At 48.2% G+C, this 27,488-nt stretch overlaps 1 protein-coding gene across 1 annotated transcript; it reads left to right on the top strand.

Moving 5' to 3' along the window:
• The first annotated feature begins 3,034 nt into the window (after positions 1–3,034).
• Positions 3,035–27,234, top strand: THOC5 (THO complex 5). The gene is made up of 19 exons (XM_044674196.1): positions 3,035–3,296; positions 4,915–5,058; positions 9,021–9,134; positions 9,250–9,347; positions 10,285–10,431; positions 11,819–11,933; positions 16,061–16,193; positions 17,621–17,698; positions 17,957–17,997; positions 18,160–18,259; positions 18,821–18,929; positions 20,473–20,574; positions 21,818–21,914; positions 22,530–22,644; positions 23,483–23,586; positions 23,718–23,805; positions 24,665–24,780; positions 25,198–25,388; positions 26,983–27,234. Exons 1-19 carry the CDS (start codon positions 3,186–3,188, stop codon positions 27,044–27,046), a joined length of 2,067 nt encoding a protein of 688 aa, XP_044530131.1. The 5' UTR covers positions 3,035–3,185; the 3' UTR covers positions 27,047–27,234.
• The last annotated feature ends 254 nt before the right edge of the window (positions 27,235–27,488 follow it).

Below are 27,488 nucleotides of genomic sequence, written 5' to 3'. Positions count from 1 at the left end.
TTGGAGATGTATGTCCCAAAGTCAGTGGCTTTCTCCAGCCCTTCCACCTGTCTTCTCCAGACCAACCCCCCCACCCCCAGCTTCTCAGTCTGTCAGAACCCTTCCCCCCAGACAAGCCCATTCCCCTCTTCCAGCAGCCTCAGTGGTCTTCTCTCCCCTCCAGGACCTTACACAGACACCTCTGTTTGTGGTTTGAGGCTCTTCCTTCCAGGCCCCAAACCCATCCAGGGTTACTGCCCCCTCTTGCCCAAGCAAACTGGACTTCTGGCTGTGGCTGCCTCCTGCCTCCTGCATTGGCTGCCCAGGTTGTTCCCTCACTCTGGACCTGCCTTCATCAGGGCCCAGCCCAAGGGGGCACCTCCCTGAAGGGGCCTTTCATTAAACTCTTCCTCCCTTGGGCTGCTTTCAATGTATTTGTGGAGTCTGGCTCCTTTGGGTGCTTAATAAATCCTTGTGGACTGTTAGTGTTCTCCCATGCCACCTTGGACCTGTTTTGCATTTACTTCGTGCCCATTTCATGTGTATGGACTATTTCTCACAATCTAGTAGTTGACATTCCTTCAGCCACTTTATCCTCCTTTGGAAGCCCTTGTTGGGGAGGGTACAACAATTACAAAGTCTCTTTAAACCCTCATCTTCTATCTTAGTGTCACTTCTAAGGCAGAAGAGCAGTCATGGCTAGGCAATGGGAGTTAAGTGACTTGACCGAGGTCACACAGCTAGGAAGTGTCTGAAGCCAGGTTAGAACCCAGGTCCTCCCAATTCCAGGCCTGCCTTTCCAACTTTAAAAATGGTTCTGTGTTCTTCACTTGCTCTCCTCACTATGCCTTGGAGGGCATGAGCCCTCTCATCTTCTGTCTTTGGACCCTCTGAGCTCAGCTCAGAGACCTGTCTGTGCCCTCCCTAGAGGGCCATGCACAGCACTGTAGGGAGCACATACATGGAATCAAATATTGAGCAGGAGTGGACCTTGGAGCCTATATAGTATAACCCTTCCATTTGACACATAAGGAAACCAAGACTTAGAAAGGTTAGGTGACTTGCCCAAGGTCACCATGGGCTCCAGATTCAGTGTTCATTCTCCTTCACCATGACTGGAACTTCATAAATGCTTAAGAGCAGAGCTCCTCTCTGTGTCTGGGGCTCCCGCTCCCCTAGATTGATCTGCTTGATTGAGCCTCTCTCTGTAGTAGAGGGGAGGGATGAGGAGCATCAGTGAAGACCTGAGCCCTGGAAGAGAGAGGCAGCCCAAGACTTCTCAGCCCGAGCCAAGCAGTATTATTCAGTGGGCAGGCCCCCTACTAAATGGGGCAAAACAGGAGAAGACTTTGCTTTCAAGATACTCTTATGCTTTCAGAGAGCCAAGCACAGACATGATTAAAAGGGAGTGTTTCCCTTAGGAGATGGCCCATAATGTGAGCTTTGGGGAAGCCTGGGCTTGTAAGCGCTGGAGATCAGCAGGTGACACTTGGGGTAGTTGGATACAGCTAGGAAGCTATTTGAAATAGTTAAGGAGAGAAGTGATGGGGGGCCTGAACTAAGGCAGTGCCAATATTATTATCACTAATAGCTAACATCTATATAGTGCTTTACTTATGTTCACTCACTTGGTAGTGTGAGAAGAGAGAAGACAGACAGAGAAGGGAAGAGTAAAGGATGGTTGAGATATTGACCAGAAGGGTGGTGGTACCCTTAAATAACACATCTAAGTTCTACCCACACTTTACATATATTCTCTCATTTGATCCTTGCAGCAATCCTGTAAGGTAGGTGCTACAATCTCCACTTTGCAGATGAGGAAACTGAGGCTGATCGAGGTGAAGTGACTTGCCCAGTTTCACACAGCAGTAAGTGTCCATGACAGGATTCTAATGTATGTCTTCCAGATTCTGAGACCAGGACTCCAGTCCCTCTCTGCATCTAATAGAAATAGCAGAGTCTGGATGGCCTTAGACCTCTGAATCCAAATTTAGTGTTCTTGCCACTGGGTCATGCTGTCTGTCCCTTTGTGTAGCTCAGAAGGAGGACAAGGACGTCAGGGAACCCTTCCCAAGGGGATGCATTTCTTGTCTCTCTGGCTTACCAGCTCTCACTTTCTTCCTTACCCACACCAGAACTGCATGGAAGTCCAAGAAGAGAAAGAGACCTGCTCTAACTAGTTCTCTAGAGCAGGTATTCTTATGTCATGGGCCCCTTTGGCAGTCTGGTGAGGCCCTTAAATACATAAATAGCCCAATTTGATGGGGCAGGCCTGGCATCCCTGCTACTAGGGAAGGCTGAGGCTGGTGGATTATTTGACTTTGGAAATTCTGAGCTGCAGTAAGATTGAAGTCCATCACACTAAGTCTGGCACCCATATGGTGAGTTCTTGAGAGTGGTGGGGATTGGCTTACATGAGGAGGGACCAGCTGGCCCTGGTTGAAAACAGCAAGTGAAAGCTTCTGTAGATACCATTCAGCATTGAGATTGGGCCCATGAATGGAGACTATAGGGAGAGTCAGTCTCAAAAAAAAAAAAAAAAAAAGGCGTAAAGTGTTTAGAATTGTAAAAGAAACTAATTATATTCAAATACGATTATCAGAATATTTAAAAAAAAAATTCCTGGGGCAGTGAGGGGACACAGTGAATAGAACACTAAGCCTGTAGTCCAGAGGTCCTGGATTCAAATGTAGCCTTAGGCACTTATACCTATGTGACCCTGGGCAAGTCACTTAAGCCCCATTGCCTAGCCTTTATCAATCTTCTGTCTTAGAATTGTTACTAAAAAAAAAGTAAGGGTTTAAAGAATACATGTTCCAGGACCCCAAATGAAGAATTCCTGCTCCAGAGTATAATCAATCACTTAACACATGGACTTTTGGAATGCTGAGTGGCATAAAGGGGGTCCTACTTGGGAGGTTTATATAGCCTGTCTTTGTTATAGTTTTTCCTGTTTTGGATGCAAAGAAATATCAGATCTTTATTACTTGCTAGTTGTGTTGTCTGGGCAAGTGGGTTTGATAATCTGGGGAATCAGAAACACTGTCTGTAAAATGAGGGGCTTGTCTCTCAAGGGTCTTTCAGCTCTGAAACATTCTAGGATTCTCCAGTCTGGGCTTCAATTTGCTCATTTGTAAAATAGTAGGTTGGAGTGGATCATCTCTCAGGTTCCTTCTAGTGCTAACATTCTATGATTCTATGATTTCATGAAGAAGTCAGCCATGTCCACAGAATCAAACAAAAAGCGGAAACCCAAAGTGATCCGAAGTGATGGAGCCCCACCTGAGGGAAAGCGGAATCGGAGCGAGATAGACTTGGTAAGAACAAGCACCCAGCAGCACCCCTTAGGCCTTGTGTCCCTGGCTCTAAGACTTGTGCATTCCCTGCTATCCCCTGAGCCTCCCAACTTTAGGGTTGTCCCAGGTCATCATGTGACCTCCAGCCAAGGGCATCTCCCAAGATGCTCTGTAATCATATCCCAGGCTCATCATCTCCAGATCGGGAAAATTTCAAAGGCAGAATCTCCTTAGTTTCATTACTTGAGATAGCACTGTATCTTTTATTAAGTTGCAGTATGGACTAAAGGAAGTTTGGCAAGCAGAGCCTTAGTTTTCCTTATTGGAAATCAGGAGACTCAACTTTCTGCATGTCATTTGTCTTAACTGTGGTGTTGTTCCTCGGGATGTACAGCCAAACCAGCACTTTGGGTCTAGATAATCATCTAAAATGCCTTGGCCTAAAATGCTTGTCATTGGCACAAACTTCCTTCCCCAGGCCTATTGTCGTCCTTTTAAAATATGTTTATTGATGTCTTGTGTCTTTTCATTTCACCCACACTGATCCCAAATGAATACAAAACAATCAAGAGAAGGAGCATGTCTGACAGTGCATATAGGACAATTCTGTCCTTGCAGCATTATCCCATGGGGCCCCCCCCCCCCCCCAGTCATGGTTTCTTCTCTGGGTCCTTCATTGCTTTTTCAGTTATAAGTTCAGTCTCCTTTGAGTGAGTGAGCTTTTTGTTCAACTTATTATTTCACCATTTTTGCAAATCATTCTTTTGGTTCTTTTTACTTTGTTCATCATCTCTTTCCACTGATTTCTGTCTCAGAATTTTTCATCATCATTTCTTCGTGCACAGTGATTTTTGTTCATCATCTACCATAGTTTTTTCAGTTGTACCCTCAACCTTTGGGCACCCATTTGGTTTCCAGTTCTTTGGTATTACAAAGAAGGCTGCAAAAGAGATTTTGGTACTATGGAATTGCAGAGATTTAGCCAGAAGGAACCTCAGACCATCTGGTCCAACCCTCTCCCTTTCTAAACTAGGAAACTGAGGCCAGGTAGATAAAGGTCAAATGTAGGCTCATAGGTCTGAACAAAGTATGCCCATAGAGGTGAGTTCAAATCCCATTTCATTACTTAACTACCCATGGGACTATTGAAAGCAAATGGCTTCACCTCCAGAGCTAGTGTTCTTTGCTCTGGACCACACTGCCTCCCTAATCTATTGGAATTTCTGCATATCTCTTCAGATCTGTAGAACAGATCTGAAAGATCAAACTAGCAATCCCAATTACAGTCATACCATAACATAGAGCACCCTAGCCTCGTGGCCTGAGATAAATTGGAAAGAAGTTCCTTGCTCAATACAAAGGGAAAAAACTAATGGAAAAGACAGGAAATATTCCCACCCACACACCCCTATCCCCCCTTGGATAGCAATTGTTTTTCTCACTTTGCATTTGGATATATGGCCAATCTTGATGAGCCCAAGAACTGGCAGGTTGACCATGCAGTGTATATCACTGAGAATACCTTTCTAAGGTACCAGACGAGAGCACACTCCTCTCTACCTCCTTGTATAGCTAATACAATGGTCAGCAGGTAAGCCCAAAACACGAAGAACCCCTTTCTCTCTCTGTTCACCTGCAGGAGATGAAGTACTACAGTGAGGAGGCTGAGGTGGACATTCGCGACCCCAACAAGGACTATGACCTCTACAGATTTACCTGCCATGAACTCCAGCGACTCATGGCTGAAATCCAAGAGCTCAAGAGCAGAGGCAGCAGGGACAGTGTAAGGAACCAGGCCTGGGTCTACTTCCCCTTCCTTCCCTAGGACCTATAGGGCCTCTCAGTCTTTTCTAGGGTTGAGGAACTTTGTGCAGATTCCTAGGCTCCCACCATAATAATAATAATAATGCTTACACTTCTATTATTTACTGATTGAGAAAATCCATGTCTTCTGCCACATGCTCTGGGCCACAGATCAGGAACTGCTGAGTTAGGCCATTCTAGCCTTTGAAATTCATATTTGTGAAGATACCTTTCTATTCGTAATCTTTGTTTTTAGGCAGAGATGAGAAACTTTGAGGTTCTACAGACCTGTGAATTTTCTTACACTATGGAATCTTTTTCTCTTGTCAGTATCCAATTAGTATTTACTCTGATTGGAGAAGAGAGAAAAATTTACCACCTGAGCAAATATTTAAAGGCTAAAAAGTTGCTCTTTTGTGTGTGCAAAACTCAAACAGTCTCTGCCCTGGTGGCACCTCTGTTATACTGGGGGGATGCATTACTTACACAAATGAGTAAATATCAAAGGAGGAAATTTCCAGGCTGGGGGAAGAGTGAGGGACACTGGAAGCTAGAGGCTTCAGGAAAGACCTCATGTCGGAGAATGCCCTTGAACTAGGCTTTGAAGGAAGCCCAGGTGAGGAAGGGAGCACATTCCAAACATAAAAGGCCTGGAGCCAGAGGATAAGTCATGGATGAGGGCTAGCTGAGAACTCATTTGTCTGGAGCTTTGCCTTGTTATGTGGAGCAACATGGAATCCACCCAGAAAGATCAGTTGAGACCAGAAGCTTAAAGCTTTATGCCAGAGAGCCACCATTTGAGGAGTAGTATGGCTAGACCTATACTTTGGCAACTGGGCTGAGCTGGGCAGGGGTGGAGGTGGGAGAATGGAGAGCCTCGGTGCAGATAGACCACTTAGAAGAAGCTTCTGCAATAAATAGTCTAGCTAGGTGGCAAAGACCTAAGCCAAGGTGGTGACCATGGGATGGGAAGAAGGAACCTGATGTGAGAGGTAGAACTAACTAGATTTGAAGACTCACTGGTGGGTGTAGGAGGTGACGGGGAGTCAGGAGTTGAGGATGATTGAGGCTGAGAGCCGGAGTTAATAGAAGGATGGTGATGCCTTCTAGGATTATTCTTTCTATTGTTTCAGCACTAGTAGGGACATTAATAATTAGGAGGAGAGGGGGACACATGATATTGAGTCTGGGATGTGTGATTAGGAGAGGCTGAGAGGTCATATGGTTGGAGAAATGTTGCTATATAGCTAGATCTAGTTATATCTCTCAGTATCTGGTAATTATTTGCATTGAAATAATTAAACCCTTGGAAGCTAATGAGACCACTGAGAAAGAGTATCGAGATCGGTAGTAAGAGGACCGTGGTCAGAGACTTGGGGAATACCCATAGTTAGGGGGTGCGATCTAATTCAGGGGGTAATAAAAGAGATGGAGAAGGAAGACAACCCAAGAGATTAATGCCACCGGAACCTTTGGAGGAGTGTACAATTGACAGTAGGCATAGCAGAGGTTGCCAGAAGGAGGAGGACTGAAGGGAGCTGATTCTTCCTAGGACAAAATGAGAGGAAATATAGGATAGTAGAGGTTTCTTGAGGAGCAAGGCATTGGAAAGGGCCATTTGAAAGAAAATGCAGATGGGCAAATTGGGGAGAATAATGGAAGAGGTGTGCTTCTTGAGTAATTGGGAGAATGTGGAATAGATAGAATGTTCCTGGATACAAGAAAAAAAAAGAGGAGAGGAGAAATGAAGGCGAATAGGACTTTGAGGTGGATCTTGGGAAAGCAGAGGAAATTCATTAGAGAAGAATGAGGCCAGAACAGAGATAATGAGAAGAGAGGGGGCATGGGGAACTGGAAGTTACCTTAAAGACAAGGAATAGGTCTGGGAAGAGTGGATAGATGGAGAACTGGAAAGACAGGAAATGATGGTCAGAGAGGGCCATGTCAGGGTTCAGAATCCTGAAGGTAGCACAGTTAGTTATGTTTGGGAGATGTCCTGGCCAGTCCTGTACATGGCTGAGGGCAAAGAAAGCTGCAGGTCATAGGTTGATGAACTGGGATCCCAGGATCTTTGAGGGATGGCCCATCAGTGGATTATTAAAATTTCGAAGCTAGAGACATACACCAACCTGGGACCTTGAGGAAGCTGTGCATGACCCAAAGGCTGGCAGATTCAAACAGTCACAGTCTGGACTGGTAATAATAGGGGGCAGCTACGTGGCTCAGTGGATTAAGATCCCAGCCTGGAGATGGGAGATCCTGGGTTCAAATGTGGCCTTAGACACTTCCTACCCTTGTGATCCTGACAAGTCATTTAATCCACATCACTTAGCCCTTGCCACTCTTCTGCCTTGGAACCAGTACTTAGTATTGATTCTAAGATTGGAAGTAAGAGTATTTTTTGGTTGTTTTTAAAGGAAGAAGAGACACAGGAAAAAGAGAAATATGTGTGCGTGATTGAGAGAGAGTTCCAAAGGGCATGTTGAAAAAGAAGAGTGTGCAGAGAGACAGTTGGGGAAGGGGGCTTCCTTTATAATTGACTCCCCTGTGATTAGGGGAGCAGAGAGTACAAATCTTCTGCCTATAGGTAGCAGGTGGTTTAGGGCCTCCACCTTCCAGGGACCTCAACTGGTGGAGTATTGGGATATTGGCAATAGAGTATCAGTATTGGTATATATTTTCCTCATTAAAGACTGGGGAGCAGCAGGGATGGTGCGACTTGGCAGGACCAGAAATTACCTAGTCCAGGTCTTCATTTTACAAATGAGGGAATCAAGGCTTAGAGAGATTAGGTGATTTCCCCAAGATCACATAGATATTAAGTATCAGATATGGCATTGAAACTTGGGTGTTTCAAGTCCAAATCCAGTGTTCTTTTCATTATGCCATGATATCTTTAGGTCTGCAAGGATTGAACTGAGCCAAGTACATGGCACCAAATGGCCTGGGATAAAGTACCCTCAGCAGATATCCTACCTGGGGTATTGGTGATTTTGTCACTAGCTTAGCTAGTTTCCAGGGCCTTGGTCCTTTTAGCATTTGCTCTGAGGTAGCCAAGTGGCACAGTGGCTAGAGTGCAAGCCCAGGGGTCAGGAGGACCTGAATTCAAATCCAGCTTCAGATACTTTGGACAAATCACTTAACTCTGTTAGCTATAATTTCTCATCTGTAAGATGAGCTGGAAAAGGAAATAGCAGACTTCCAGTATTTTTGCCAAGAAAACCCCAGATTAGATTGCGAAGAGTCAAACAGAACTGAAATGACTGAACAGAAAGCCGTGGTCAGGTAGAATCAGGCCTATGCCTGAGGTCCTATAGTTTTTATTCCTTATTTTGGTAGTTTTAGCTGCCAGATCAAATCTAGAGCCTTAGTAATGGGGAGCAGTCACCTATGTTGATGAGGATTAGTCTATTGGCACTAGCTGAGCAACATGGACTCCAGAGTCCTAGAAACTAGCAGTGTCCCTGAAGAATAGAGGGTGGTACAGTACAATGCAGCAGGGGCCTCATCTGTTTCCTGATATTTGGACACTTGTATCCCACAGTGTTTAGGGTTTGAACCCCATAGATGGTATGCCATAATTTTCAGTTAAATATTTATTGTTGTTATTAGTTTAATACAAATGAAGGGAATGCTTTTATAATTTAAATTGCTGTTTACTCACAAAAATTATTCAGCATCCAGGGTTTAAGGAAGAATTTAAAAGATTTTCAAACCCAAGACTCAACAAGTACATGGGAATTGTTCCAAATTTTAAATCTTCCCCTCATGAGTTCATTTCATTTCCTTAGTGATTTTAGTCGTTCCTGATTTTCCTCCAAGTTGTCTCTCTTCTTTCTTAGCATGGACCATATCTAGGGTTGATTCCTCCAGGTGGTAGAAAGCCTGCCAGGGACTAGCCTTGGTGATGGCCTGCCTTTCACCACATCTGTGTCTCCCCAGGCTTCTGAAATAGAAGAGAGGAGGATCCAGAGCTGTGTTCATTTCATGACCCTGAAGAAGCTGAACCGCCTGGCTCACATTAGACTGAAGAAAGGGCGAGATCAGACCCATGAGGTAGAGCTGGGAGGGTGGATGGGTGGATAGGCCAGGGAGTTGGAGGTGTCACTCATTGCCCCACCCTGTATCTCCTTTCTCTGTTCTATGGCTCAGCCTCACCTTCTTCTTATAGGCCAAGCAGAAAGTGGACGCCTATCACCTCCAGCTCCAGAACCTACTGTATGAGGTGATGCACCTCCAGAAAGAGATCACCAAGTGCCTGGAGTTTAAGTAAGTGTGGCAGCATGGTGGCAGATGGGACAGATGGATTGGGTAGCACAGTGGCCAGGGAAAGAACCCAGGCAGAAACTTCACAGCCTGGGAAAAGAAGGGCCTTAGAATCCACTTCTTTACTTTGTTCTGTCAGGTGACTTGAACTTTTGTGAGATGAAGATGGGAAAACAAACCGCAAAAAAAAAAAACAGCCAGAAAAACACAAACAAAACCCAAACTGGGATTTTTTTTTCCTACTGTGTCCACCATGATGCAAACCAGACTTTGAGGATATAAAACAGTTGCTCCTTTTGAAGTCACACTCCCTTTGGGTTATTTCCTGTTGCCTGAGGTTACATTTGAACCTAGGTCCTCCCATCTCTAGGCCTGGCTCTCAATCCACAGAGCCACCTAGCTGCCCCCCATTGGTTAGCAAGTCTTGAGAGAGTCTATTTATCTTGGATTGTTTTCTCCAGAAAGATCACAGGCCTCTCTATTCTCTGGATATCCATCACCATTCCTTTTCTTATCTTTCTCTGACTTATACAGAATTCTTTTTTTCTTCCAACAATGTTGTTTTCCTTTCTTTTCATTTTCTTAAAGCAGTGAAATACAGTGGATAGATATTCATTTGTTTTTGAATAAGCCATCTTCCCTGCCTTCTCCTTCAGTGAGCCCTCAGTTATAACAAGAGATACTATTAAGTGAAACTAACTTACACAGTGGCAAAGAGAAACAAAAAAAGAGTGGCCGCTATTTCCATAGACCCTTTCCCCTCAGCTCCTTTTGGGAGCTACCCTTGTCCTAGCAACATTCTTATTAGGCCATCGATAAAAAGGTGACAAGTATTGGGGCAGTCAAGGAAGCTGGATCTGAACTAAAGGTTAGGACTCAGGTTAGCCCATGCTTTGATTTTTCCAGAAGTTAAAGTTTGAATCTTTGTTTCCATTTAAAGATCAAAACATGAAGAAATTGAGCTGGTAAGTATGGAAGAGTTTTATCGGGAGGCCCCTCCAGAGATCAGCAAATGTGATATCACCATGGGGGACCCTCACCAGCAGACCCTTGCTCGCCTCGACTGGGAGCTGGAGCAACGGAAGAGGTAAAACTTCTGCTCTCTTGTGGTGAAGGAAGCACCCTTTCACCAAGGGGTCAGTCAGATATTTTAACTTCACCTCCTATCAAAAATTCAAAGACAATTTAAGATGCAGCCATATAGTTGTCAGAGACCAGCAGCCTCATCTCAGACCCCTCCTTCCCTGCTTCCTCCTCTTAGATGTGTATCTATTTGGGGAGATTATTTTTGTTTTGGTTTGGTTTTTTAAACCCTTACTTTCTACCTTAAGCATCAATTCTAGGACAGAAGAACAGCAAGGCCTAGATAGTAGAGGCTAAGTGACTTGCCTAGGGTCGCACAACTAAGAGTTGTCTGAGGCCAGATTTGAACCTAGGTCTTCCTAACTCTAGAGCTGGATACTGTGCCACTTAGCTCCCCCAGAGATCCCAAGCATTCAAAATCAGGATGTCCTCAAAAGACTGGATGGCTATGCCGCTGAGCCTTATATTCCTTGGTTCCTTTGGACTCACCACAAGCTGAGGAGGGAATTGTTCAGTTATGGTCCCTCTTTTAACAGTTGAGACCAAGACAAGGCCACCCTGCCCTAAATGAGTTTACAGTCTAATGGGGAGTTTGAAACATTCACAACTAATGGGAGTTGTTGGGAATACAGTCAGTAAGGGGAGTCGGACCCTGAGGCCTTGAAGGGGCTCATTGCAGGAGGCCTTCAGTCCTGCAGTCAGAGCCATTTAGCCTCTGTGGCTCTTGCCAGCAGACTTCAGCCGTAACCACTCCCAGGATCCCCTGTCTGTCACTCCAGTTCCATCCTAATGCCTCATGTTGGCCTAGTGCTCTGCTCTTTAGAAACAGCCTCTCTAGATCCCCCTGGAAAATAGGGAATGCCCACAGTTTCCTTCCCCAACAGAGGAATTGGATATGTTGCCTTTAATCATGTAGCCATGAGGTTTGCTATTCATGTCCAGGCCTTCTGAATCTTAAGACCACTCCTGTTTCTGCTCTGGACTGCTGAATTGAGAGGCAGGAGAGTCCCAGAAAGATTGATTCTGCCTCCAGCACTTATTAATTGTGTGACCAAAGACAAGTCCCTTATGGACATGTGTGCTCTTGGGATGAGACTCACAGGTTCTTTCTGGACCTCCTGTTTTGTCATCTGTCACTCATAAAAGCATTGCCAGAATTGTTGAGGATCAAATGAGATCATGGATGGAAAACATTTTGCACATGGTTATAAATGCACTGTAGAAATGTCAGAACCCTTCCTCCGTCTGACCTGTGATCCTGTGACAGTGCTGGCTCCCAGAGCTAAACTGAACAGGTCCACCAGACTGGGCAGGGGTGTTGCCCCTAAACAGGGCCTCAGAAGAACTTTCCTTGAGAATCAATGTGAACTGGTTTTAACTTCCTCCATCAGGTTAGCAGAAAAGTACAAAGAATGTCTGGCTAGCAAAGAGAAAATCTTGAAGGAGATCGAAGTAAAGAAGGAGTACCTGAGCAGCCTTCAGCCGCGGCTGAGCAGTATCATGCAGGTGAGTTCTCCCGGGCTGGCCCTCTCTCCCAGTGACTCTCCTCAGAACACCAGACTTTTCCAAACACCAAGAGGATTTTGCTGGCCAGGCGCTTTGGTGTAGGTCCAAATTGTTCTGGCTCACCTGCCGGATCCTTTGGGGCCCGGGGAGATGTTGGGCCAGGAAGTGCTTGCTGAGCTCATCAAACAAGGGAATGTGGGTGGGTGTGCAGGCATTGGGTCTAATTCTAGGCAAGTCTTCTCCACCTTTTCATTCCTAGCAATGTATAGATTGATATAAGGGAAATAGTCTCTTCCATTTAATAAGCGATTACTCTGCGTCAGGCCCTCTGCCAGGTGCTGGGAATACAGACGGTCCCTGCCCTCACGGAGCTCCTGGTCTAATAGGGGAGCCAACAGTTAGGCAAACACATACAAACAGGCTTTTGACAGGATTAATCGAGGGAAGGTACTAAAATGGAGAGACTGGGAAAAGCTTCTGTTAAAGGATGTGATTTTAGTTGGAACTTGAAGGAAACTGAGGACATGGACTTTGTTAAGAAAGGCCAGAATGGCAGGAGTGGCCACTTCCTGCCAGTGGTGCTGAGACCTTCTGATGACTTGAATATTTGAGATAATTTGCATGGCTGAGTGCCGGTTAGGAGTGGGAGCCCAAATGAAAAGAAGTATATATGTTTTCCTCTGACTTCAGGACATTCAGTGAATGCAGGGGACACAGTGGAGGGGCACATTGCCTGCACTCTTGAGTTTGGCTGATTGTTGTCCTTCATCCTCAGAGAGTACCAAGGTGACATCACCATGTTGGGGTCAATGGGCTCTGTGCTACTGGCTGATCACACAGGCGGGCACAGATAGCAAGTTTGTACGTTGGGGATGGAGCTGTCTCTAAGTGTCCATACCTCACCTTTATTTCTTTTTTTTAAATATTTATTAATATTTATTTTTTAGAAAAGTTAACATGGTTACATAATTCATGCTCCTGCTTTCCCCTTCACTTCCTCCCCCACCCATGGCTGATGCTCATTTCCACTGGTTTTAATGTGAGTCATTGATTAAGACCTATTTCCAAATTGTTGGTGGTTGCATTGGTGTGGTAGTTTAGAGTCTACATCCCCAATCATGTCCGCCTCAACCCATGTGTTCAAGCAGTTGTTTTTCTGTTTCCACTCCTGCAGTTCTTCCTCTGAATGTGGGTAGCGTCTTTTCCATAAATCCTTCAGAATTGTCCTGGGTCATTGCATTGCTCCTAGTACAGAAGTCCATTACATTCTATTTTACCACAGTGTATTGGTCTCTGTGTACAATGTTCTTCTGGTTCTGCATCAATTCCTAGAGGTCTTTCCAGTTCACATGGAATTCCTCCAGTTTATTATTCCTTTGAGCACAATAGTATTCCATCACCAGCATATACCACATTTTGTTCAGCCATTCCCCAATTGAAGGACATACCCTCATTTTCCAGTTTTTTGCCACCACAAAAAGCGCTGCTATAAATATTTTTGTACAAGTCTCTTTATCTATGATCTCTTTGGGGTACAAACCCAACAATGGTATGGCTGGATCAAAGGGCAGGCATTCTTTTATAGCCCTTTGAGCATAGTTCCAAACTGCCAGCCAGAATGGTTGGATTAGTTCACAACTCCACCAGCAATGCATTAATGTCCCAATTTTGCCACATCCCCATACCTTTCTTTTGAGCTCTTGCAATTCTGCTTTGTTCACGGAGCATAGCGGCTTCTTTGATGCAGGCATGCCATTCTGAATTTACTGAAGTTCTTCTGAGAATGTCCTTGTGTTGCTTCTTCTGAATTCTTAAGGTAGAGAAGAAGTCAAAGGAATTGACTTGCCTTTATTCAGCAGGAAGTACGCTGAAGAACTTTTCATTAAATGGGGTTGGGAGAAAATGGAAATGAATGGCCACCATGGCTTCCTGGGTATTGCAGAATTTGCATTCAGCTAGTTCTGCTTTATCCTTGTTGAGGATTATTGGTATTGAGCATAATAACTACTATCTGGGTATGGGATTTGAGTTGTAGACTAAATCTACAGGAAAGGAGATGCAGTTTGTTGGAACCTGGGAGGTATTCTCAGAGCCCCATAGAGCTCATTGGCAGGTTGGGGTGCTGGGGCAAGAGTTGATGCTTGAGACATTCACGATCTCCTATTGATAGCTGGCTAGAGTGAAGACCACTTCAGAGACCTGCTAAAGGAAGGCCTTCTTCCCCTGAAGCAACAGACCCAGCTTTAGTGCCTTACACAACCATCAGTGTCCTTGGGCTAGTGTAGTAACCTCAGGGGCACCTGGGTCAGTCGCAAAGGAAATGACATGATGGTCATTCTTAGGGCAGCAGCCCAAGCCTTGAAGGCCAGACTTTTGTCTGATGTTAAGCCAAAACACATTCTAGTCCAGGCTAGGATAAGTCCTGTAGCAGAAATGCCGCAGGAACAGTGGGGACCTCAGGCAGAGAAAAGTAGATGACAAACAGCTGTTTGGTGAGCAGGCCTGCTCTCGACCTCACACACTCCTGGAGAACACTGGCTCCCTGGGGTAGGCTACTTGAATGTTGGCGAGGATGAGATGGTCAGTCTGGTAAGAAGATTGTAGCAGTATAGAGTAAAACTTAAAGCCTTTCTATTGGGGTTGCAGAGAATGGCTGCTTTAGCAGTCAGGCATTGGAAGACCAGTGGCTGCTTTAGTCTCCCTAGAGTTTGACTCTGCTCAATGTATGATGAAATACTATGATAGTTAAGAGTAAGAGGGATGTTGCTGATGAGCCAAAAGGGGTACTAATATTTAGCCCCAAATAGGGGACCATGAGGCTAAAACAGGGTTGTCTTCCATCCTCCATGCCTTCCTTAGACCAAGCATGACCATCCTGGAGAGCCATTCCTAAAAGGAAAGATTGGGCTGTTGATTAGGACTAGCATCAAGGGAGCACATTAGAAGAAGCAGAGAAGTAACCTCTGGGAAATTCGAAAGAGGCAAATTCTACAGCAGACTCTTATTAAGTGCTTGCTGTATTCTCCACATTGCTTCATGCTGGATTTACGAAGAATGGCAAATCCAGGAGTTCACATTCTGGTGGGGGGGGGGGGTGGGGGGGGAGGTAGCACCCAAACAACTCAGACATCCACTTAGACGAATGAGATAGAGAGGAGTTAAATGCCAGGTAATCTCCAAGGAAAGGTGCTAGTGAGGAGGGACCGGAGTAATAGGACAAGAGAAGCCTACAGACCTGATATTGGGGAAGTAGTCTTCCAATGAGAGCTGACCCATTATGTAGGGGCCCACACTGGGCAAGTTAGAGAAGGGGAGGGATTTGGAATGAACTGGGTCACCTCAAAGGTCCCTTCCAGCTGGGAGATTATGAATCCAGGGGTTCTAGTACTTCTGTAGCCAAGATGGACATGGATGCTTAGAGCCCTTGGGAGAACTTGGGATTTGTAAGGGACTTCCCCAGCTATTTTGGTTCATTTGGGGAGACCCCCTCTAGCACATGCCAGAGAGGTGGTTGTCCCTTTTATTTTTTTAGACTACCCATAAGGAAAAAGCCATCATGTTTGAAATGATTAGACTTGTTTGACATTGAGCCAAAACATGTCCCTGCAGTATTCCCTGAACTGACATCTGAAAATGGAGATGGTGCTGGGGATGGGGGCTGCCCTGGGCCCCAACGCTCTACACCTGCCCATTGATCTTGCTGGGCCTTTCCTGTCTGGGCTCTACAGTAGGGGGCCCTCAAAACTGTAGCAAGAGGAGAGTTTGACTGTGGTTGGGAGATTTTTTCTCTCAAGGACAGACTTTATTCTGGTTTCATGCTTTCAAATTTAGAAACACAGCATGGCAGAGAGAGTACAAAGAATACTGGTCTTAGCAGCAAGAGGATCCTGCCTCCTAACATTTGACAAAGACTTTGTTTTCCTTTGCCTCCTGCCCCTCTCTCTAGTGAGACACTGGTTGTGATAGGGGTGGAAGGCACTTCCCCCTCCCAGAGCCTGCACAAAGTGTTTAGGGGTAGTGTAGCCTCAGAGCCAGGCTGAGGGTAAACACAGATTTTTCTTAGGAGTGCCTGACCCCAAGCACTCCTGGGTTAAGGACTGGTCGCTTTTCATTTCTCTTTTGGGCAGGCCTCGCTTCCAGTGCAGGAATATCTCTTCATGCCGTTCGACCAGGCCCACAAGCAATATGAAACTGCTCGACACCTTCCCCCACCCCTCTATGTGCTTTTTGTCCAGGCCAGTGCCTACGGACAAGCCTGTGGTAAGTGTCCAGAGGCAGGGCTGGGTTTATGAGGGGCTAGCTCTGGGGACTGGCCTTGCTCCTTGCAGAAAAAGTGTGCCCCTGACAACATTTAGGGGCTCTCTGGTAATGCTTCCCTAAGGGTTGGGTGGCTTTCCTCCTCCCCTCCCAGCATGGTGGCTCCTCTGTGGCTATCCCTGGTGCTGAGCAAGGCTCAGCTGATGAAACAGCAGCATTTGAGATGCTCTTGCCTTTGAGTCTAGCAAGATCAGCAAGCCTCACAGGCAGGTGGGAGCAGGGCCAGGCTGCATCCTTTTATCTCCCATAGAACCCTTCTCTTCCTGGCAATTACCTCCTACTGCCCCTCGTACCACACCTAGTGCTTGGTTTTCTTGGTGCCTTGAGATATGTTGTCAGTGAAAGAATAGGGAGAAGGCAGACTGATCCACAGGAAGCCCAAGGAATGCTCAAGACTGTGTAGGCCCAGTGCCAAAGCTGCTGAGGCTTCCTAGCTAGTGCCTCCCCTCCCCTCCCCACCCTGCAACCAGCTTCAGGCATCTCTGTCCCCTCTGACTATGTGCACCCGATCATTACTGCCTTTTTTCTTGTGTCTTCTCTCCCTTCTGTCTTCTTTTTTCCCCTCCTCTTCTCTATCTTGTTTGCTACATCAGCTTACATGAAACCTTCCTCCCAGCCCCCTAGGCAGGGTGAGTATTTTTCTTTTCTTGTGTCTTTCAGAACAAACCTAAACCCCTTCCCCCCTTTATTCATTTTTCTGATAGGACCCCAGGCATTGGACTTGCTCAGAAGGGGGTCCATTTGGTCATTTGTCCAGTGCCCTGTGAGGTTACTAGTCTAGAGTAGTCTTGGGCTGGGGTAGACAGCAGTGACTTGCCACCCCTTTAAGATACTGTCTTAATGGCCTGGAAATTTCCTTGGCCCACTTAAGATAGAGAATCCAGGGTCCCTCCAACTGTGGTAGAGTCCACCAGGATGGGGAAAGTGAGATAATTCTGAGCTATATGATTGCTGGCCTGTCTGTCTATCTTTTGCCAGTCTGTATTCCCATCTGGGACATGGCAAAGTGTGGAGAACTGGGTTTCAGATGATTATTTCAGACCATCACAAGCAGAACTACAAAGTAGAAGCTTTCAAGCCTGATTCCAGGAGAATTTGGGAGGTGTTTCTTCCAGCCTGTGATTTATACTGTAGCACTGAAGAGGCATTGGCTCACTCCTGTTCTAAGTGCCACTGTCTTTGGGCATGTCCTTGCCTTTTGTTCTCCTCACATGGTAGTCTGAAGGCCCAAATGGGCCAGTTTTCCCCTCTCCCCCAAGGGTCCCTGTCTGCCCCCAGAAAACCTCCTTATTTAGCCATGGTTTGGGGCTTCTACAAGCTTAGGGTTCCATCAGTTGTCCTGAAGTATTGTTTTTTTAAATTGCCTTTAGATAAAAAGTTGTCCGTGGCTATAGAGGGCAATGTGGAAGAAGCCAAGGCTCTGTACAAACCACCTGAGGATTCTCAAGGTAAAGGCCCAGCCACATGGTTGGTTTGATTTCTCTATCCTGTCTTTCCCTTGCAGTATGAAGTCATTTTGCCACATCTGTTTCTGGGGTTTTGGAAATGTAGAGCATGTGACTGAGGCCTGGGGTGACTCCATGCTCTTCCTGAAAGGGTCCTAAAGAAGCAACCAGGACCTTGGGAAGGGGGCGCACAGGGTATGCTGGCTCCCAAGGACCTTTGGTGCAGCCCTGGCTTCCCTCTTCTTCTCTCTTTGGATGCAGATGACGAGAGCGACTCTGATGCTGAGGAGGAGCAGACCACAGTAAGAGCCCTGCCTCTGGGCCCCAGAGATGAGTGGCAGCAAGGGGCTGGCAACCTTCAGGGTCACATCATGGCCCTCCACCAGAGATTGGGGAGGGAGGCTGCTGAGGAAGCTGAGGCAGCAACAGCAGGGAGAAGATAATTTCTGCTCTTTTGTGCCCAGAAACGTCGACGCCCCACCCTGGGTGTTCAGCTGGATGACAAACGGAAGGAGATGCTCAAGAGACACCCTCTGTCTGTCATGCTCGACCTCAGGTGCAAAGGTGAGGCAACTGGGGGTGCCAGGACAAGGACTTGAAGGCAGCAAACACAGCTAGGGAGGGGCAAAACCTGAATCTCTCCAGACACTAAGTCAAGTACCATCCCCTGCTGCCTCTGAAGTCTGAGGCCTAGAGATGATAGGAGAAGAGGAACAGCTAGGTGGCACAGTGACTTGCACCCTGACTCTAGGAGGACCTGAGTTCAAATTTGGCCTTAGTTACTTCCTACCTGTGTAATCCTGGGGAAGTCACTTATCACCACCACCAACCCCAACCCCAACTCCCCCTCCCCCCCATTGCCTAGCCCTTACTGCTAAGACGGAAAGTAAGGGTTTAGGGGGAAAAGAAGAAATGGTGTATAGTGCATCCCTGGATAAGTTTTCCTGCTCTCCTTGAGGTAGTTTCTGACTCCAGGGCCATTTGCTGGTTCTGTGGCCTGGTGCCCATTTCCCCCTGTCAACTGAGAGCTTTTGCCTAGCTTGGCTATTCCTTTGGTCTGCCCCATGATCCTCCCTCCACTCCCCACCACACCCACACACCCCCTGTCCTGACGTCCTCTTACAGATGACAGCATGCTCCATCTTACTTTCTACTACCTCATGAACCTCAACATCATGACTGTGAAGGCCAGAGTGAGCACTGCCACTGAGATCGTCACTCCTGTCAGCGCTGGGTATGTGCTCCCAAAACAAAGCTGGGGGTTGTGGTGGTGAAGAGAAGATGGGCCCCCACCACCCTTGGCCCCTAGCAGAGGGCTGAGCCCTCTGGAGGTCCACCCATGCTGGTGCCTGGACTGCATGGATCAGGAGGAGTTGCGTTTCTAGAGAGACTTCAGATGGAAAGGCAGGCCCCTGGCCACAGCCAGGGCTTGCTCTGATTAGGCAGTCTTCAGGAAAGGGTCTTAGGGGAAGGTCCTCTGCCCTTTCAACTTTCCTGGGACATTCCAAGGGGTGCTGACTTTTTCCCAGGGCTCTCCTGTAGCAGCTGAACTCAGCCCTAGGCACAGACAGGCTAGCCCAGTGTGTCCCTTTTAGAAGGTGTGAGAAAAGAATGAGAGGAGAGGGGAATAGAAACCCTGGCCCCTGACCAGATGGCTAGAGTCATGGAGAAGGGCAGGCAGACTGGAAGAACCATGGGCCACCAGTTTTCTTCATTCCCTCCTGAGCCCATTAGAGGGAGCCCAAGGTTCTCAAACACTGCCCAGCCTGAGCTCTAGCTCGTGAGCTGCAATGGGGCCCCTAAACTACCATTAAGTTTCAACCATTCTGAAAGAGAGCCCACGTACCTTTCTGATCTCTCAACGTAAAATCCATTAGTCAGAGAAGATGCCCCGTGAATCCAGCCAAAAAGAAAGTTGTGCCATTAAAAAAAATCTCTCTCAGTCAGGTGAAGGGATGTGCTTCCCCATCCTTTTGGATGAAATGAGTGCTCTGTGTGTCTGCTGGGTGAGAGAACGGGGCCAGCTCTCTTCTGCCTGTCACACTTAATTATTTTCTGTCCCAGCCCTTGTGGGAAGTGACAAGGGCGGTGGTGCCAGCTTTTTGTTCTGGTTTGCTGGGTCACCTTGTCATCAGTGCAGAAGATCGTGGCTCTTCCCTGAGGGGGTCTGGATTGAGGCAAGGCCTGTGCTCCCTGGGATTAACATGAGCTTTGGCTTACACTGCCAGTTAGAGATAGCTCAGCAGAGAGTTTAATCTTCACTAATAAGACTTGTAGGGCAGAGGGCACTAGGCAGCAGATTCAGGCCTTATTCCTTTGTTGGGGTCACCTGGCTAGATTGCCCTTTGGTGGCAAGATACTTAAGCTACTAGGTGATGCTGAATATTCATTACATGATGTGTACATTTCCTAGCAAAAAACAGAATGGTCAATCATTAAATGCCCATTTCCTCTCTTGGGCAAGGTGTTGGTCAGAGACCTGGCTTTTCCTCCCATGAAATTTCTCTAGACTTTCCTTCTCTCTTTTGTAAAATGGGATTATGGACCCTTGGCCACCTCACCAAGGCGGTCGAGAGGATCTGAGAGAATGCATGTGAAAACTGCTCCAGGAGTTGTAGGCCCCTGGGTTAGACTGAAGGCAGTGGAGGCCAGGAGCTGCCCTCAGGAGCTTAGAGGCCAAGAGTCCAAATGGGCCAAGGGCCCAGATTGCTTCAGATTGGTGTGGTCAAAGCTATTGTTTGCACTCCTTATGCCTTTTCCTTTCTTCCTCCTTCTAGTGACCTGCTGTCTCCTGACATGATCTTAAGTTGCCTGTATCCTGGGGATCATGGCAAGAAAACTCCCAATCCCGCCAATCAGTACCAGTTTGATAAAGTTGGGTAAGTCATGTGGGTTTGATTTTTCCCACTCTGCCTGCCTTCTAAGGTCTTTGTAGTCTTAAATTTCCCAGTGGAAATAGCTTGATAGAAAGACAGCTGTACGAGTAACCCCCAGGGATCCTTCAAAGCATGAGGAAGAGGCCATGGGGAGAGCGGCCTGCTAGCAAGGGCCCTAGAGTTGGTGGTAGGAAGTCTTGGCTCTGACACTTAGCAAGCTGGGGAACCAAGTCATCTGACCTGTCACGTCCTGTTTCCTTAGAAAAGGAGAATGATGTTAGCATTAGAGAGCTCGTGGGGTTTTGGGGAAGAAAATGTAGGGTGACCCTTATAGGACTTTAGGGTGTCATGGAGAGCAAAAGTGCCCTTTTTCCTGGAGAGTCAGGGGTGGGGGGGCATTCACCTTTGGGGTATATTCAGAGCCCATGGAATAAGACTGATGGAAGGAGGGAAAGGCTGATTGCCATCTCTTTTGATGGTGATGAGAGGACACCTTGTACAGTCTAATAGTCAAAGGCTCCCGAGATCCAGCTTTAGGGTGGGCTGGAGGAGAATCAAAAGAATATGTAGTCCAACCCTTTCGTGTTAATAGATGACCAAACTAAGGTTCAGAGAGGACAAGAGGCTTGTGCAGGGTCACACAGCTAGTATCTTCTTAAAAGGAGGATTTGAACCCAGGTCTTCTTTCCTCTGTGTCCCATCATCTCTTCTCCATACCATATTTGCTGCCTCAGAGTTTAAGTCTGAAGGAAAAACTCAGACTGAGATCAGATCTCTCATTTATTAAGTGGCACTGCCCCTCCCGGTCTGTGGTGGACTGAAGGGGAACCACAATTCCACAAGCTTATAGACAGAGGAGTGTGATGGAGCCTGGTGGTCTGTGATTGGGCCAAAGCAGTGTCTTCCCAGAGTTCTGAGGCCATTCAGAAGGGAGACATCACTTTGCTAGGGTGGAGGAGGGAAAGGGATAGGGAAGTCCTCCTCCGAGGTCTGGAAGGGAACCTTTTACAAGAGGGAAACTGAGGCCCATCCTAGTGAAGCAGTTTGTCGAGATCATGCAGGAAGCCAGCAGTCAAGTCAGAGATGAGATGCAAAATTGGGAAAACTTGAGCTAAGATGGTTGGGCAGCTCATCGTGGTCTGGAGGGAGGGAGGGCAGGCAGGCAGGCAGCACTAAGAGCAGACCCCAACCTGGAAAGAGATGAGTTCATCAAATGACTGTTTGACCCATGTTTGTTTCTCTGCAGCATCTTGACCTTAAGTGACTATGTGCTTGAACTGGGTCACCCCTATTTGTGGGTACAGAAGCTCGGGGGCCTGCACTTCCCCAAAGAGCAGCCTCAGGTACGTAAGTGCATATGTGGAGTCAGGCTTAGTCCCAGGGCACCACACCAGACTGTCGTGGTGCCCTGAGCAGCCCATTGGAGTCTCCTTTCACATCTTCCTCTGAAAGCCAAGGTTCATCCTCCACAAAGCTCCAGAGATGGTGAGGTGGCCCTCTTTTAAAAAAATAAACAAAACTTTGGGAGCTTTCTAACCAGGGAAGTTGGAAGCAGCTTCTGCCAGGACACTCTGGGCCCTCAGGTCCTTTGGATGGGCATAGCATTTGTGGCTTTCATCTCTGCTATGATGTAGCTTCATGTGGAAGAATTGGAACTTTTCCTCAAAGGAAAAATGCAGCATCTTGTGGCTGAACATTCACTAATTCATTCATTCAGCTGCCTTTTGTGAATGTGTTCCAAAGCTCCTTTATAGTCCTTGGACATCTCCCAGGAACTTGGGTTGGTTCTTCATCAAGGCCTCTTGATCCTCAGAGTCTAGCCTCCTCTGGCAGCCTGCACCACCTGGGCCATGGAGACCATCCTTGCCCCTCTTGAGAGCAGTAGATTTGCTAGAGGCAAAGGCCCGGGGTATGGAAAGGGCAGAGCTGGGCACTGACATGGGCCTATTCCTCCTCAGCACACAGTGACTGCAGACAATTCACTGAGCGCCAGCCACATGGAGACCACCATGAAGCTGCTGAGGACACGGCTACAGGCCCGCCTGGCTCTCACCAAACAGTTCGCTTCATTGGGTAGGTCTGTGTGGCATCAAACTGAACTTTGGGCCTGGCCAGAAGGACTCATTTTGCCCTCTGGGATTTCACATCCTGAACTGAACTGCCCTAAACTCTAGCTAATGAGTGGGCGGGGAGAGAAGTTGGGGCTAGGGGCTCTGTGCTCTTCCCTGCGTGGGATCAGGGATGGCCTTCTCTGTCCATTCTTGGAGAACCTGAAGCTTGGGCTATACCCCAGCAGATGGAATCCTGGGCATGAGCAATGGGGAGCTCCATTCAGATGGTGGTGTTTTGGGGGCTTTCTTCACTGTTAGACTTTAATTTCTCAGCTCAGTGTGGGCTTACAGTCTCCCTGGGTTTGGTACCTGCAGTGCCCACTTCTGCCCGGCCCCTGTGGGTCTCAGTCACCTCACAGGATCTCTGGCTTTGTAGTGCCAAAACCCCTGCACTGCATTAGGCATATGTGCAAACTGAACCCGGGTACTATCTCTGAGGGGCTGCTGCTCACTGGCTCTCTTGAACTCACCCAGAGAGAAACTGAGGCCCACAAAGCTCAAGGGGAGCAGCAGGGCCACAGGCGCTCCCAGAGCGTGACAGGGCCAGGGTCGGTGTTTGCTGTCAGACGCAGTGAATATCTGATTTTTCTCACAGTGGAGCCATGTCAGGTGTGGAGGTCCAACTGTCTGTCCTGAGCATTGGACGCAGGTAATGACGACGGGACCGCTGACCTCCTGCCCATGCTCCTAGAGCCCCGTCCGAGGCAGGCGCAGAGCCCAGCGCAGAGGCTGCTGGCTCAGCTCTCCCACCGGCTCCTCTTATCATACCACCCTTCATTCTCTCTCTTTTTTTTTTAAAGAACACGGCATTGTGCCAGTCTCCAGTGAGTGCCAGCGCCTTTTCCCTGCAAAAATTGTGTCTCGCCTTGTGAAGTGGGTGGCAATTGCTTATGAAGACTATATGGTATGTAACAAGAGGGCGGGAGCCTCTTCCACCTTGTGCCCCTGTAGGTGCAGCTTGGAGGACACGCTACTCTTGCACATATACACCCACCTTCATGAGTGACCACCTTCTCTCCCCTGTGACTATTGCAGGAGCTGCCTTACACCCGGGACATTGTGGAGGCCGGGCTAGCCGAGGACACACACCTGTATTACCTGGCACTCATCGAGAGAGGGACAGGTAAAGCTGCCCTGCTCCCCTGCTGGCTGCTCGGCTGCTTGTGTGCTCACAGCTTCAGGTTCAGGGGGAGAGCAGAGCCCTCTAGGCCATGTCCTCTTTTGAGTACCCTGAAGCAGTGACAGAAAGGTTCTCCTTCCCTGAGCCTTCTAAGGGTCATTGCCCCAGAGGGTGGTGAGTTCAAGCTCCTGTTTACTCCCAGAAATAACCCGGGTGACTGCCCTTCCCTACCCCTAACCCTTTTTGGAGGCATTTGTTCATGCTCCCTCTGCTTCTTAGATGGTTTGACTTGTGCCAGCTCTTATTGCTTGAACCATTTCGAATTCCACAAAGAGGATCTTGATTTCAGTCTTTTTTTCAGTCATGTCTGCCTCTTAGGGACCCCATCTGGAGTTTTCTTGCCAAAGATACTGGGGTGGTTTGCCATTTTCTTCTCCAGCTCATTTGACGGATGAAGAAACTTGAGACAAGCAGGGTTAAGTGACTTGCCCAGGTCCCATGGCTAGCAAGTGTCTGAGGTCAGATTTGAACTCAGGAAGCTAAGTGTTCCTGATTTCAGGCCTAGCTCTCTATATCCTGTGTACCTGGTAGCAGAGGTGTTGGACATTTGTACCACACACCAAAGTTTGGGCTAGCCAAGGTTCAAGCCTGATTCCCCCAAGGATACAGAGCCCTCTTTGAAGTGATTTCTCTGACTATGACCTGGATCCTGCCACCAAGTCTCCAAAACAGATGTGGCCCCAGCTTCCCATGGGTACATGGGTTTAGGGTTGCCCTGGACTCAGGACGTGAACATTGCTGCCAGTCAGCGGGGGTTTCTTCGTCACGTGATTTCGTTTTTCTCTTTTCTCCGTCTTCCCAGCCAAGCTTCAGGCAGCCGTGGTGCTAAACCCAGGTTACTCCTCCATCCCACCCATTTTCCGCCTTTGTCTGAACTGGAAAGGAGAGAAGACCAGTAGCAACGATGATAACATCCGGGTAAGGGGTGACTGGGACAGTGGGGAGATTGGCCCCAGGGGGGAGCCCTAGAGCTGTTTTCTTCATGGTCCCAGAAGCTGTCCAGCCTCGCCCAGATAGTGGGACATAGTGGCCTCCCAGCAGCCCTCACTCCTAGGCTCCAGCCTTTGTAGCCAGCATCCTCGAACCTCACAGCTGACCCAACCCCCTGACCAAAAGGCCACAAAGAAAGTGGAAAGTCTGCCCAACCTGCTTTCATGGTGCTGGCAAGGAGAGAGGATTGATTCCTGGATCAAGTCCACATGGACCCAGTGGCCATGTTGGGGGCAGGAATGAGGGGAATTGGCTGGCTTGGGGCCCCTTGGGTTTGTGGGGCTGAGCTTAGGCACTAGGGTGGATGCTCACTCTTCAGGTATGAAATGTCTGTGTTTGTCACAGGCCATGGAGAGTGAAGTCAGTGTCTGCTACCGGGAGCTTTACGGCCCCCGGCCTGGCTACCAGCTTCTGACCAATCAGCTGCAGCGCCTCTGCGTTGTGCTAGATGTCTACCTGGAGACAGAGAGCCACGACACCAGCGTAGAGGGGCCCAAGGAATTCCCGCAGGAGAAAATGTGTCTTCGACTGGTCAGGTGAGCTGGCTGACAGGCCTGGGGGGACGGGTGGCACCAGGACATGCCAAAGATCAAAGCAGATGTCAGAGGCACTCGGCATTACCAAGGGCATGCTCTGCCCAACATCGAAGGATGTTGAGCCTACTCTCCTCATCCCCCCAGAGCGAGTGTCTGTTTCATGGGGGATCATCTTCCCCACTTGTGTCCTGAAGGCCTGGTGCTCAGGAAGAAGCAGGATGGGGCTGGGGCCCCCAGCCAAAGCCGGGAGACTTTCTTCAGCTTTGGTGGGCAGGGCCTGTCCGCAGATCATATTCTCTTTCCTAAGGAGAAAATTCCAGATCCTTTGAGATAGATTTCCAGTATTTATCTTTTGGGTGTGGAACCAGGCAGGAGCAGGAATAAGGCAGAAAAAACTCAGAAACTTCCCATTCACTCGTTGTCTCATCCCAATACTGCTACCTTATTCCCTGCCGTGTCCTGAAGGATGAAATCCGGGCACCATTGGGGGGCCCTTTAGGCCTCAGACAGAAAAGGCTCAGCAGGAATCTGCCTCCTGGGGCTCCCCAAAGGGCCCACCAACATCCAACTCTGCCAAGCTAAGGAAAAAGGTTATCTCCTCCTGATCTGTGTGGTCCTCCCATGAAGCTGTTACAGGCAATTGCTGGATGTTCTCTTGGCCTCTTCCCTGTGTCCTCTCCTCATTCTCTCTGTCTCTCCCATCCTCATTCTCTCCCTCCCTTCCCTCCTTCATTTTCTCTTCTTCCATCCGTCTCTTTGTCTCGGTCTCCCTTTCTCCCTCCTTCTTCTTACCCCGTCTCCCTCTTTCTCCCCTCAGCCCTTCATGTGCAGTTCTTCCTACCCTTTCCCCCGGCATGTCTTTGCTTTCCATGTTCTTTAAGAGTTCCTGACAGACCCCACTGCCAGCAGGCACCTACCCGTTATTTAAGTACAGTGTTTCAGGCAGGGGAGATGGGAATGGCCTTCCTTGCTGGGTGGCTTAGACCCACTGAACCAGGGATTGAGAAGCCATGAATCCTCCTGGAGGAGGATCCAGTTTCTGTCTAAGTCACCTGGAAACTGAGTTATTGCTGACAACTAGAATTGGAGCTCGGGGAGGGCGCAAGGCCCAAGCCTGAGTCAGCCCCCTTGGGGCTTGGTTCTGGTTCTGCCTTGGACTGGCGCTGGATATTGGAGAAGTCACTTAAACCACAACCCGAGAGGGAGAGGATTGGATGAACTACCTCAGAGATCCTTTCCGGTTCTAGAATTCTAGTCCTGGGACTGTTGTGGACTGCAGAGCTGCCACCTCCTCTCTTTGCCCCGTCCCTGCACTGGGCTCATCAGGAGCAGTGAAGAAGCGTTGGAGGCACCCTGAGGCAGCAGGCCTCATCTTCATTGTGATGAACAGAGAAGAGAACCATTTAGGGAATGGGTGCCTGGGGAGCTCAGGTTAAAGTTTGTGTCACTGAACATCTTAGCCTTGCACATGGGGCTCGGGAAAGTTTGGAGAGCAGGCCTCGGTGCCCCAGCACTGCCCCCAGGCTTTGGGCTCCATTCCTTGAGCCCCCCACCCTCAGAGCTCACTAAGCAGATGTGTTCCCTCTTTCCCTAGGGGTCCCAGCCGGATGAAGCCATTCAAGTACAACCATCCCCAGGGATTCTTCAGCCATCGCTGACCATCAGACTACCTTCCCTCTGTCCATCTGTCTGTTCCCTGAAGAGCTTCCAGTGGGTTCCAAAAGAACCAGCAGTGGGTGGGCACAGGGCTTCCACACCACACCTGTATGACTTGGCTGCTTCTGCAGGTGTTCTAAAGTCAGTTTCGTATTTTTAACCTATTAAATATGTCACTAGGTGAAGTGAGTTCAGTCCTCTGCATGCTTGTGTGAAGGGATGAACACTGTCCTTGGTGGGTAGACAGGCCTCGGGAGGGGGCGCTACCGGGTAGACTCCTTGTTATGGTGGCCCACCCAGGGCTTCCTCCGTCATGCCACCCAGAATTCCACTTTTGTGGCTTATAAAATGATGCCTCTGGGAGTCAGATTGGGAAGGGACCCTCCCCCATTTGCACAAGAGGTAGCCACTCCAGTGTGGCCTCCTCTTCTTCCCGTGTCTGAC

Source organism: Gracilinanus agilis, chromosome 1 (genome assembly GCF_016433145.1).
Source record: "Gracilinanus agilis isolate LMUSP501 chromosome 1, AgileGrace, whole genome shotgun sequence".
In the NCBI taxonomy this organism is placed as follows: Eukaryota; Metazoa; Chordata; class Mammalia; order Didelphimorphia; family Didelphidae; genus Gracilinanus; species Gracilinanus agilis.
This window is presented reverse-complemented; position numbering and strand designations above follow the sequence as displayed.

Coding starts and splice junctions, on each gene's coding strand:
- THOC5 (XM_044674196.1), top strand. CDS start 3,186: ATGAAGAAGTCAGCCATGTCCACAGAATCAAACAAAAAGCGGAAACCC. Junction 18,260..18,820: donor GCTCGACCTCAGGTGCAAAG/GTGAGGCAACTG, acceptor GTCCTCTTACAG/ATGACAGCATGCTCCATCTT. Junction 23,806..24,664: donor ACTCATCGAGAGAGGGACAG/GTAAAGCTGCCC, acceptor CCGTCTTCCCAG/CCAAGCTTCAGGCAGCCGTG.